At 37.9% G+C, this 12957-nt stretch overlaps 1 protein-coding gene across 1 annotated transcript in view; it reads right to left on the reverse strand.

Annotated features, from left to right (window-relative positions):
- Positions 1–12957, reverse strand: part of MALRD1 (MAM and LDL receptor class A domain containing 1) — a 754089-nt gene that overhangs the window by 33841 nt on the left and 707291 nt on the right. The window contains 2 exon segments of the mRNA XM_038532060.1: positions 1398–1494; positions 1588–1667. Coding sequence (XP_038387988.1) covers positions 1398–1494; positions 1588–1667 — 177 coding nt within the window.

A 12957-nucleotide genomic window follows, 5' to 3' on the forward strand; every position in this document is an offset into this window, starting at 1 on the left:
AAACTGTCACCTGCCAGCTCTTATGTTCTTGGATAAGTCTCCTAAAGATCCTTGCCCTTGCAGAATACATTCTGAGATAAGTAAAGAAATCTAGGGCAGCCTGGGAGGCTCAGTGATTTAGCACCACCTTCAGCTCAGGGTGTGGTCCTAGAGACCAGAATCGAGTCCCACATCAGGCTCCCTGCATGGAGCCTGCTTCTCTCTCTGCCTGTGTTTCTGTCTGTCTCTCTCTCTTTCATAAATAAAAAATAAAATAAAATAAAATAAAATAAAATAAAATAAAATAAAATAAAATAAAATATAAATATAAATAAAATAAATAAAATAAAATATAAAATAAAATAAAAAAATAAATCTACTGTATGCCTACCCCAGATAATTTTCAGACTGCTTATGCTTTGCTGTATCTTAGCAGCATTGATTGTTATGTTCTATCTTTAAGGGTGGGGACTCAGTTTCCTATTGCCTTCCAGCTCTTCCAGAGTAAAGCCTACCGATTTTTAAAGTACACAGGTTTAAGCTCTGCTGGTTATAAAAACTCTGAAAGTTAAGCCCCACTGTTTTTCAGTGTGTAACAAACGTTACACAGTTTGTCTTTCCAGTGCAGGCCCCCCATGTTTGGAGTGCTTGGTGTGGGGTCTGTTCCTCTTCTTCATGATTGTGGTATCCTCCTGTTTGTGGTTAATCTTGTAGGAGTTTGGTTCTTGACTATTTCTCTGTCCCTCCTACCATTTTTGATGTGGCCACTGCTCTGGACTTAACTGAATGGAGCCTGTTCTGTCAGTCTTTGGGTCATTTTCTGGGTTAGTTGTACTGATGTGGCTATTATCTAGGTATATCCATGGGAGGAGGTGAGCTTGGGATCTTCCTACTCTGCTGTCTTTACAGGCTCTCTCCTTCCAGTAATTGGGTTCTTCTTAGTTTTGCATGAGTTCTTTAGGTTCAGCAGCTTCTGATCTCTGTTCTGTGTATTACCTAGAACCTGGGAGTCTAGGCTTGAAATACTGATGTTTAGAGCATACTCAGAGGGCCAAGAAAGCATCTCTTTTGCAGTTCTGCTGCCGTCCCCCAGGCATCACCAACCAGTGTGACACACTCACTCATCCCTTTCATGTCTTTTAACCAACCTCTAGAGAATGCGGCATTCCCTTTCTTGTTGTCATCAAAACTGCTTTTAACATATGTGAAAAGTAAACTTAAGGCTTTTTACTGAAAAAAGAATGATTATTGTTAAGTAGCTTCTATGTTCTGCCCAGAAAGAAAGAAATCCATAAAGCATAGACACACTAAAGTTACCTGCATGTAAATGGAGTGAAAGAAAAATAGAGCAAATGAAGTGTTTCAGAAAATTGCTCTGCCACGGTATATTTTATTCAGCAATCAAAGGCATCACTTACCTGACTGGTACTTTTCTATTTGCAAGAAAACACTCAGCTGTGACTATAATATGAGTCATCAGGAAAGCTAATCCAATGCCCAGGAGAGTCCATATATCTGGAATTTCAAACCAATTAAAAAGATAAATATGCAGTGAAAAACATTAAAAACTCCAAAATCGAGCAATTATTTAGTCACAATGTCACCTACTATTCTGAGTGTTCATGAAATCTGTAGGGGAAGGGTTAACCTGGATGTGGCATTGATTTCCTTTCCATCCTTGTCCACATCTGAAAATGAGATAAAATGTGATAGCTAAATTAAGAAAAAAAGTTGAAACTTATTTTAGCAACATTATAATGGAATAAAATGATTAATGTCAATAGCTAATAATACAAGCAATGTGGATAACTTTGATAAGAAACCAAAAATATTAAAACAGAGCAAAAACAAAATTAAATCTTATTATTTTCATAATTGTATAAGATGATCTTAAAAAATATTTAGCACCGTTTGATTTTATCTCTAAGGTGAGAACTTAGTTTTCACATGTCCCTTTCTTATTTTCAGTATTGATTTGATTTATAGTAGTGTCCAATCCAATATTACTTTATTGATCATTTGTCTCAAAGCTAAAAGCTAGTACTTTTTTCACTAGTGAACAGATTTTTTTCAATATTGATGGAAATAGTAAAATTACTAGATTTACATAAATCAGTATATTTGTCACTACATCTCGATGATCCTTCAAGTGCATAGATTTGAAACCAGGTTAATAATGTCATTGGATATACCTGCAATACTACTATGATATAGTTAACTTTGCTTTATTTAGGAATATCATAATGAAACCTAAAACATAGGGAGTATTTTCTTTATAGTTGGCTTTCAGAACATTCAGAAATGGGGACTAGCTTATACTTCAAAGGGAAACCAGGTTTGTTTTTAAGCAGTAAATAGATTTTTTTTTCTGGCATAGTATGTGTTTCCATGTGAGTGTGAAAGCTTATAAATTCATAACTTTTTATCAAAACTAACAGGATACAAATTATTTTTATTTATGTTTGGTTGAATCTTCTATCAAGTTCATAATACATACCACAAAATCAGATTTAAAAATAGCTTTTAAATCTGTGTGCACTGAAACTGTGTTACAAGCAATGCTTTTTCAGCATATAGTTGTATTTTCCCTTTTTTAATTTGAAAATTTAAATGTTTAATGGCAATTTCTTCATTAAAAAATACTTCCATAAATATAAAAAGCTTAAAGTTTTCAAGAAGGTCCATAATAATGCCTTCCTTTCAGGGTGCCTGGGTGGCTTAGTCATTTGAGTGTCTGTCTCTTGGTTTTGGCTCAGGTCATGATCTCAGGGTCATAGGATCCAGCTCTGCACTGGGCTCTGTGCTCAACACCCAGAGTCTGCTTGTCCCTCTCCCTCTGCTCTCTACCCTGCTTGCACACTCTCTCTCTCAAATAAAATCTTTAAAAAAAAAGAAAAGAAAAGAAAAAGGAGTGAGAGAATGCCCCCTCACAGAACTAGAAGAAATAATAGTAAAATTTATATGAAACCACAAGAGACCCTGAATGGCCAAAGCGGTCTTAAAAAAGAACAATGCTTAAAGGTAAAATCCTGGATTTCAAGATGTACTGCAAAAAAAGTAGTGTTCAAAAGAGTATGGTACTGCCACAAAAATACATAGAACAAAATAGGCCGGAAAGAAGCCCATGCTTATATGGTCAATTAATTTATGAAAAAGAAGGCAAGAATACACAATGGAGAAAAGACAGTCTCTTCAATAAATGGTTCTGGGAAAACTAGTTTCATACAAAAGAGTGAAACTTGACCACTTTCTTACACCATACACAAAAATAAACTCAAAGTGGATTGAAGATCTAAGTGTGAGATTTGAAAATGTAAAACCCTGAGGAAAACATAAGCAGTAATTTCTTGCATTGGATTTAGTGACATTCTTTTAGGTAAATCTCAGACAAGGGAAATAAAAGCAAAATTAACTATTGGGACTACACCAAAATAAAAAAGCTTAATAAAAAATAGCCTTTGCCGAATGAAGGAAACCATTAGCAAAACAAAAAAGCAACCTAAGTAATGGGAGAAGATATTTGCAAATGATAAGGAATTAATATCCAAAATATATAAAAGCCTTATATAACAATACTCAAAAAACAGTCTGGTTGAAAATGGGCAGAGGACCTGACTATTCAGATCCTTACTGTCAAGTCATGACATTTTTCCAAAGGAGACATCCAGATGGCTGACAGACACATGAAAAGATGCTCAACGTCAACAAATCATCATTGAAATGCAAATCAACCACAATAAGATATCACATCGCTTCTGTCAGAAGGTCTGGAATCAAAAACACAAGAAATAACAAGAATCGGCCAAATGTGGAGAAAAAGGTACCCTTGTGCACTGCTGGTGGGAATGTAAATTGGTACAGCTACTATATAAAACAGAATGAAGTTCTCTCAAAAAATTAAAAATCTTATGTTCAGTAATTCCCTTACTTGGAATTTTCCCAAATAATACAAAAATACTCTTTTAAAAAAAATAAATGAACCATTAAGTTTATTGCAGTGTTATTTAAAATAGCCAAGACATGGAAGAAATCTAAGTGTCCATCATAGATGAATAGATTTAGTACGTGTGTGTGTGTGTATTTTATATATATATGTATATATATATAAATTATATATATAAAAATTTTATATATATAAATTATATTTATGCATATATATATAGTTGTTAGCCAAAAAAAATTAAGATTTGCTGTTTGCAGCAACATGGGTATACCTAGAGGGTATAATACTAAGTGAAATAAGTCAGACTGAGAAAGATAAATACCAAATTATTTCACTCATATGTGGAGTATAAGATGAAAAATGCATTAAGGGAAGAGGGAGGAAGGGAAAATTTTCCTTATGTTTTTAAAGTAAAAATGTAGGAAAATTTGATCGTTTTGATGTCTCTGAAACTGATTTTTTTTACTCTTGTCATTCATAAGATGTGTTCTTTTTCATTCCTTAGTTATTTTTGAATCTACATGCCAGTTTTCACATGTGTACACACTGATGTCATATAGATACGGGGGACACTTTTTCCTTCTGGGTTATTTCGTCTCCTTTAGATTTTGAAGTTCCATTTCACTGGCATCAGATTAGAACTCCAACAATATCTAAGCAAATTATAATTTTAGGCAAACTGTAGGTGTTTGAATGTGCCTATTAAATTCCAGTGGAAAGTATCTTGGAATACCAGTGAAAAAAATAATGGGAGAAACTTCCAGTTAAGCTGGCAGAGAAGAAGGATCCTAAGTTTTTATCATCCCATGGATGCAAATAGGTAATACTCATATAAGTATAAATAACCCAGAAAATGACCAAAGACTGACAGAACAGACTCTGCACAACTAAATATAGAGAAGAGACCATTTTGAAGAATAGCAAGGGCAGAGATCTGGCTGGGAGCCAAACTGACCCACAAATGTATATTTTGAGGAAGGATGTCACATGTGTGGAGAGTGGCACACTAGATACTCCAGGCATAGGGGAACCACACTGGAAAAACAGAGGCCCAAAACATTTGGTTTTGAAAATTTGGTTTCATGAGTTTTGATAATCACTGGGGCTTAACACCTGAAACTTTAAAAATCAGCCAGTTTAGCTGTGGGAGAATCAGAAGGCTATAGGAAACTGAGTCCCCACCCTTAAAGTGACAGTGTAACAGCTCCCCTAAGATATGGTATAGAAGCAGCAGTTTGAAAACACCTAGGATTTATGGGAACATTTATGTTCTAATCACAGAACATATGCGGAGGAGCATGGATTTTTGGGAAACTACTCCAAGAACAAAAGAGATGGCACAATTTCCTTATACCATCCCCCAGCCTAGATACAGGGATACCTGCAGGAACCGGTGCAACCTACCTAGTGGCCCTAACCCCACCCTTTCAAACCATGCCTCAACAATTTTCCAAAGCAGCCACAGGAGGTCTTTTCCCACAGAAGACCAGTGCAAATGTTCTAACACCACTCAGCCTGCCTCTGTGTTTTCCTACAGACCTGCTTCCTCCAGCCTGGCTTTGGCAGAAGTTTTCCAAAGTAGCTACAAGTCTCCTCCTACAGTGGACTTGTGCAAACCTTGCTAACACGGAACCACAACCACTGTGTTCTCTTGTGGACCTACCCCATTCAACATGCCCTTGGCTAGAGTCCATCCAAAGCTGCACCAAGCATAGCAGTGTGCAAGCAACCCATATAGGCACTAGCATCATTTCAAAGTGATTCCTGCACGGTGGAGAGGGGAAAAAAGAAAAGAAAAACAAAACAAAAACAGTTCAAGTGTAGCCACAGCAGTGTAGTCACAGCAGTGGGCTGGGGGCAGACATCTGCTCTGAATACAGCTGTGCCCACCAATGAAAGCTCTGGGGATGGCACATGCTACTGTGGCCCAGTCTGATCCAGCTCAAGCTCAAGGTGGCCCCAGCCTGGCCCCTTAATAGAAGGACCAACCACTGCCCACAATAGGAAAAGAGAACCACAGAGCTGACTGAGATGAAGGCAGGTGTGGCTCAAACACAGTGGTAGAGTGTAGGCAAAACACATAGGATGCACCTCTGAAGTGTCAGGTTCTGGTGAATGGGGGACATTGTACTGCAAGGCCCTATAGGACCTCTTCTCATAAAGCTACTACTTTCAAGAAGAGGAGATGTAGCTGAATTTCCTAACACACAGAAACACTCAGAGTGATTTAGACAAAATAAGACAGAGGAATATGTCCCAAATGAAAGAAAAGAACAAGATCTCAGCAAGAAAGCCAAACAAAAATGGAGATAACATGCCTCATAGAGAACTTTAAGTAACAGTTATAAAGATACTCCCTCAACTTAAAGAAAGAGTAGAGGGTCTCAGTGACACCTTCAACAAAGAGATGTAAAACATAAAAAAGAACCAGTAAGGGGCACCTGGGTGGCTCAGTGGTTGAATGTCTGCTTTTGGTTCAGGTCATGATCCTGAGGTCCTGAGATCGAGTCCCACATCAAGTTCCCCACAGGGAGCCTGCTTCTCCCTCTGCCTGTGTCTCTGCCTTTCTTTCTTTGTCTCTCATGAATAAATAAATAAAATCTAAAAGAACCCAATGATATGAATAAATAAATGAAATTAAAAATACACTAGAGGGGGCAGCCTGGGTGGCTCAGCAGCTGAGTGCCACCTTTGGCCCAGGGCATGATCCTGGAGTCCTAGGATCGAGTCCTGCATCAGGCCCCCTGCATGGAGCCTGCTTCTCCGCCTCTCTCTCTCTCTCTCTCTCTCTCTCTCTGTTTCTCATGAATAAATAAATAAAATCTTAAAAAAAAATACACTAGAGGAAATAAGTAGTAGACTAGAGGAAGGAAAATAATGGATCACTGACCTAGAAGACAGAATAATGGAAAGAACTCAAGCTAAACAGGAGAAAAAATAAATGAAAAAATGAAAAAAGATGAAGGGAATCCAGCAACACCACCAAGTGTAATAACATTTAGATTACAGAAATCCCAGAAGATAAAAAAGAGAAAAGAGAGTGCAAAATTTATTTAAATAAATTATAGCTGAAAATTTCCTGAATCTGGGGAAAGAAACAGAAAACATATCCAGAGCCCACAATAAAACCAACCCAAGGAATTACACACCAAGAGACATAGTAATTTAAACTGCAAAAAGTAGTGATGGAATTTTAGAAGCAGCAAGAGAGGAGATTCCCTGGGTGGCTCAGTGGTTTAGTGCCTGCCTTTGGCCCAGGGCGTGATCCTGGAGTCTAGGGGTCGAATCCAGGGGTCGAGTCCCACATCGGGCTCCCTGCATGGAGCCTGCTTCTCCCTCTGCCTGTATCTCTGCTTCTCTCTCCCTCTCTCCCTCTCTCCCTCTCTCTATCTCTCATGAATAAATAAATAAAATCTTAAAAATAAAAGCAGCAAGAGAAAACAAAAACAAAAACAGAAGATACCTATAAGGGAAACCCCATAAGGCTGTCAGCTGATTTTTTTTTTTTTTTAGCAGAAGTTTTGTAGGCCAGAAGAGAGTGGCATGATCTATTCAAAGTGCTGAAAGGAAAACCAAACAAAACCTAAAACCAAGAATACTTTATCCACCAAGGCTGTCAGAATAGAAAAGATTGAAGAGTTTTTCTGGCAAACAAAAGTTAGAAGAATTTATCACCATTAAATCAACCTTACAGGATATATTAAAATGAGACCCCTTGAAAGGAAAGACTATAAGCATCAGTAAGAAAAGTAAGAAGCACAAAAGCAGTAAAATTAAATATATCAGTAAAAATCAGTCAAGGGATTCACAAAATGAAAGAAGGTAAAGTATAGCATCATATACCTAAAATGTGGAGAGGAGAAAATTGTAGTGCTTTTAAAATGCTTTCAAATTTAAGTGACCGTTAACTTAATACAGACTACTATAAGCGTAAGTGTTACAGATAAACCTAATGGTAACCTCAAATCAAAACACAAATGTTGTGTAATAGATACACAACACAAGGGGCAGGGAGAAGGGAACAGAATCTTCATTGTGCTGAGCTCAGAACCTGATGTGGGGCTCAATTTCACCACTCTAAGATATCAGGACCTGAGCCAAAACCAGGAGTTAGATGCTTAACCACTGTGCCACCCAGGTACCCCCAAAATAGACTTTAAAACAAAAAGACTGTAATAAAAAACAAGGATAGTACATAATAATAAAGGGAAAAATCCAACAAGAAGATATAATTTTAAATATTTGTGCACCCAGCAGGGAGCACCTAGATATTTAAAGCAGCTTTTAACAAATGTAAAGGAAATAATCAATACTACAATGACAGTAGGAGACTTTAATACCCCATTTACACCAATGAACCCATCATCCGGACAGAAAAGCAAACAATAGCTTTGTTTGTTTATACAATATAATAGCATTTTTTAAAATTTATTTTTAATTTTTTAAAGATTTTTATTTATGAAAGACACACATATACACACAGAGGCAGAGACATAGCCAGAGGGAGAAGCAGTCTCTCTGTGAGGAGCCTCATGGGGGACTCAATCCCAGGACCCCAGGATCACAACCTGAGCCAAAGGGAGACACTCAACCACTGAGCCACCTAGGTGCCCCTAAAACAGTGGCTTTGAATGACATATTGGACTATACGGATTTATGTGGATCTAACTATATGGATCTAATAGATATATTCAGAACATATCATCCTAAAACATCAGAATACACATTCTTTCAAGAGCACATGGAATATTCTTCAGAATGGATCATATGTTAAACCACAAAAGAATTCTCAGCAGTGGGTGGGTAGAAGAGGAAAGAAACTTTCCAACTTCATTCTATGAGGCCAGCATTGCCCTGCTCCCAAAACCAGATAAAGACACTACAAAGACAGAGAATGAGAAGCCTGTATGTCCAATGAAACAGATGCAAAAGTACTCAACAAAATCTTTCCAAACTGAATACAATATTACATTAAAATCATTGACCATGACTTCACCAAGTGAGATTTATCAATGAGATGCAAGGGTGGTTCAGTATTCACCAATCAATGTAAAATATCATATCAACAAAAAGAAAGATAAAAAAGCATATGGGCATCTCAACGGAGGCAGAAAAAGCATTTGACCAAGCACAATATTCATCCATGATAAAAGGGCTCAACAGTGTATATCTAGAGGGAACATACCTCTAGATATATAAAAATACCACAACCAACATCATACTCAATGCTGAAAAACTCAGCACAGTCGTGGAATTCTTAAATAAAATAGCATTTAAATTGGTAGGAAAGATTCAAACCTTTCACTATTTGGAGATGACACAATACTATCTGTAGAAAACCCTGAGGATTCCACCAAAAAAAAACAAACCAAACTAACCAACAGACAAAAAAGAAATGACAATTGAATTCTGTGTCATTAGATACAAAATCAACATAAGTAATCTGTTGCATTTCTGTACACTAAAAATGAAGTAGCAGGAAGAGAAATTAAGAAAACATTACCATTTACAATTACACCAAAAATAATAAAATACCTAGGAATAAACTTAACCAAGGAGGTGAAAGATTTGTACTTTTTATTGTTGTTGTTTAAGTAATCTCTACACTCAACGTGGGCTTGAATTTATAACCTTGAGATCCACAGTCACATGTTCTACCAAGTGACCCAGCCACTGCCCCCCTATACTTTGCAAACTATAAAACTTTGATGAAAGAAATGGAAGATGACACAAACAAATGGATTCCATGTTCATGCAAGTGGGAGAACAAATATTGTGAAAGTGTCCATACTACCCAAAGCAATCTGTAGACTTAATGCAATTCCACTGAAAATACCCATAGCATTTTTCACAGAACTAGAACAACCTATCCTAAAATTGGTATGGACACACACACACACACACACACACACACACACAATAGCCAGTGATCTTGAAAAAGAAAGAAAAAAAAACCCTGGAGGTATCACAATTCCGAATTTCCAGATATACTACAAAGGTGTAGTAATGAAAACAGTATGCTACTTGCACAAAAAATAGATTAGTGGAACAGAATAGAGAGCCCAGAAATAAACCCATACTTATATGGTCAAGTAATCTCCAACAGAGGAGGCAATAATATGCAGTAGGAAAGAAGTCTTTCAACAAATGGTACTGGGAAATCTGGACATGTACATGGAAAAGAATGAATCTGGGGCACTTTCTTACATCATACACAAAAATAAAATCAAAATTGATTAAGGACCTAAATATGAGACCTGAAGTCATAAAATTCATAAAACATAGGCAGTAATTTCTTTGACATTGGCCATTGAATCTTTTCTAGATGAATCTCAACCAAGGGAAACAAAAGCAAAAGTAAACTATTGGGATTACATTAAAATAAAAAGCTTCTGCAAAGCAAAGGAAACCATCACCAAAACAAAAAGGCAACCAACTGAATGGAAGAAGATATTTTCAAATGATCTGACAAAGGGTTAGTATCCTAATATATAAATAATTTATATAATTCCATGCCAAAAACAAATAATCCAGTTTAAAAATGTGCAGAAGACATGAACAGACACTTATCTAAAAAAAGACATAGGAGGTCCATAAACAAAAAGATGCCAAATATCACTAATCATCAGGAAAATGTAAATCAAAACCATAGTGAGATACCATCTAACACCTGTGAGAATGGCTAAAATCAGAAGCACAAGAAACATGTTGGTGAGGATGTGGAGAAAAAGGAATATTTGTGCACTATTGGGAAATCAGGTTGGTTCAACCACTGTCAAAAGATGCTATGGATTTTCCTCAAAAGATTAAAAATAGAATTACCATCTGATTCAATAATCTTAATACTGATTATATACCTAAAGAACATGAAAATACTCATTTGAAAAGCTATAGGCACCCTTTTGCTTATTGTGGCATTATTTACAATAGCTAAGTTATGGAAGCAATCCAAGTGTTCATCCATAGATGAATGGATAAACAAGATCCACACACACACACAGTAACTTTACTCAGCCTTAAGAAGAATGAAATCTTGGCATTTGGAACAATATGGATGTATCTAGATGATAGAATGCTAAGTGAAATAAGACAAAGACAAATATATGATTGTATTCATGTGACATTTAAGAAACAAAGGAACAAAGAAAAAGACAAACAAACCAAAAAAAACAGACTCTATGGAGAAGCAACTAACAGTTTGTGACCAGAGGGGAAGTGTGTTGAAGGGAGGGGGAAACAGGTGAAGGAGATTATGACTACCCTTAACATGAGAGGCACTGAGTAATGTATAGAACTGTTGAATCACTATGTTGTACAACTGAAACTAATACTGTACATTCATATACTGGGAATAAAAAAAATGGGAAAAAATACTACACACACACACACACACACACACACACACACGCACACATATACATATATCCCCCATTCAGGAGAATGGAGAACGGAACTGCATATGGGGATAAAGGGTTATGTTTTAACATATGTTTGTGCATAATTTCATTTAAGACTTGAAGCATATATTATTTTTAATCTGGTAAACATCAAATGATTGAGTAAAAAGTAATCATTTGAGAATCAGTTTGGTGTGAGGGTTAGTTTTTTACTTCCAGAAACCATTTATTCATTTATATTCAGATTTATTAGAATTTTAAAAATCTGATTTCATGATATAATTAAGTTTCTGGGTCAGTGGGACTGGCCAAGGACAAAATTTATGCTTCCTCCACTCCACAGTAAAAGTGCACACTGGAACAGGGTCAGCACACAATAACCAAGTTGTAGCTTCTAAACAAGTGTTGGGTTAACCCACAGCAGCTCTGGTCTGCTTGGGGCATGGGGGAAAAACTGGGTTTAAAAGAGTTACTGTATATAAAAGGGCCAGCCCTAGAATTCAATCAAGTGGTGAAGGAGCTGCTGAAATTCTCTCTGGGTGGGAGAGACTGATGGTCATAGTCTGTGTTCCCCACACACCTTAAAAGCATAGAACAGTATACAATCCAGGTGCCCTAACTGACCTGCCACCTTAGTGTACCCTACCCCACACCAGCTCCAGCTGTCCCACCTAAGAGGCCAAAAGGCAACGTACAGTGGGATACCTCTGATTAAATGTGCTCAATACCACTCCAGCCTTTGTGCCAAGGTGAGACATGCACAAAGCACCCTGGAACACTCCAAGCCCATACCACTTCAGCTTTAGACAGCTTGCTAGGCACCCCCAGTTCAAAGTGCTCTGGAACCTTCTGGCTTCAGAACCAGGTGCCCTGTCAGGGTGTCCCAATGTTAAGCACCCTGAGAACCCCTGGTCCTTCCCTGCATTGGTTCCATTCATTCCTCCCCCACCCCCAGGGAGCACCCCTCCACCTCCTGTGTGGAGCACAAGAACACTCCCATCCACACTGGCCTCAGCTTCAGTCATGTGGTTAGGGCACCCCCAGTGCTGAGCACCCAGGGACTCCCTAGCTTTCACCACATTCAGCATCAGCTATCCTGTATGGGCAGCCCCAGTGTGGAGAGCCTGGGGATGACCCAGATTACAACTGCTTAGCTTCAGCTGCCCTGTCAGGACACATTTTACATAAAGAGCTCAGAGACCACACTGGCCCGCAAGTGCTTTAGATTTACCTGTCCTGCCAGGGTACCCCCTTGATCCCACTCCTTACCCCACCTCAGCTCTAACCACCTTTCCAGGGCACCCTCTGTGTGAAGCCCTGGAACATGGTGATTTACACTCACTTCAGTTTTACTTATCCTGCCAAAGCGCCTTCTGCTTGTAGAGCTTTGAGACAACCCAAGCTTACATCCAGGTTAGCTTTAACTACCTTGCCAGGGGATCCACTGTGTTCAGAGTCCAGGGACTACACTAATGCATGCTCACTTAAGCTTTACCTGCTGCACTAAAGCACTCACTTGATGTGGGGAGCCCTAGAAACCCCAGCCCAAGGCAGCCGCAGCCACAGCTCCAGCCAGCCAGGAAAAGTGACCAAGAACACATAGTATACATAGGGCATGACCATACACAAACCATTCCC

The sequence above is a fragment of the Canis lupus genome, chromosome 2, assembly GCF_011100685.1.
Source record: "Canis lupus familiaris isolate Mischka breed German Shepherd chromosome 2, alternate assembly UU_Cfam_GSD_1.0, whole genome shotgun sequence".
In the NCBI taxonomy this organism is placed as follows: domain Eukaryota; kingdom Metazoa; phylum Chordata; class Mammalia; order Carnivora; family Canidae; genus Canis; species Canis lupus.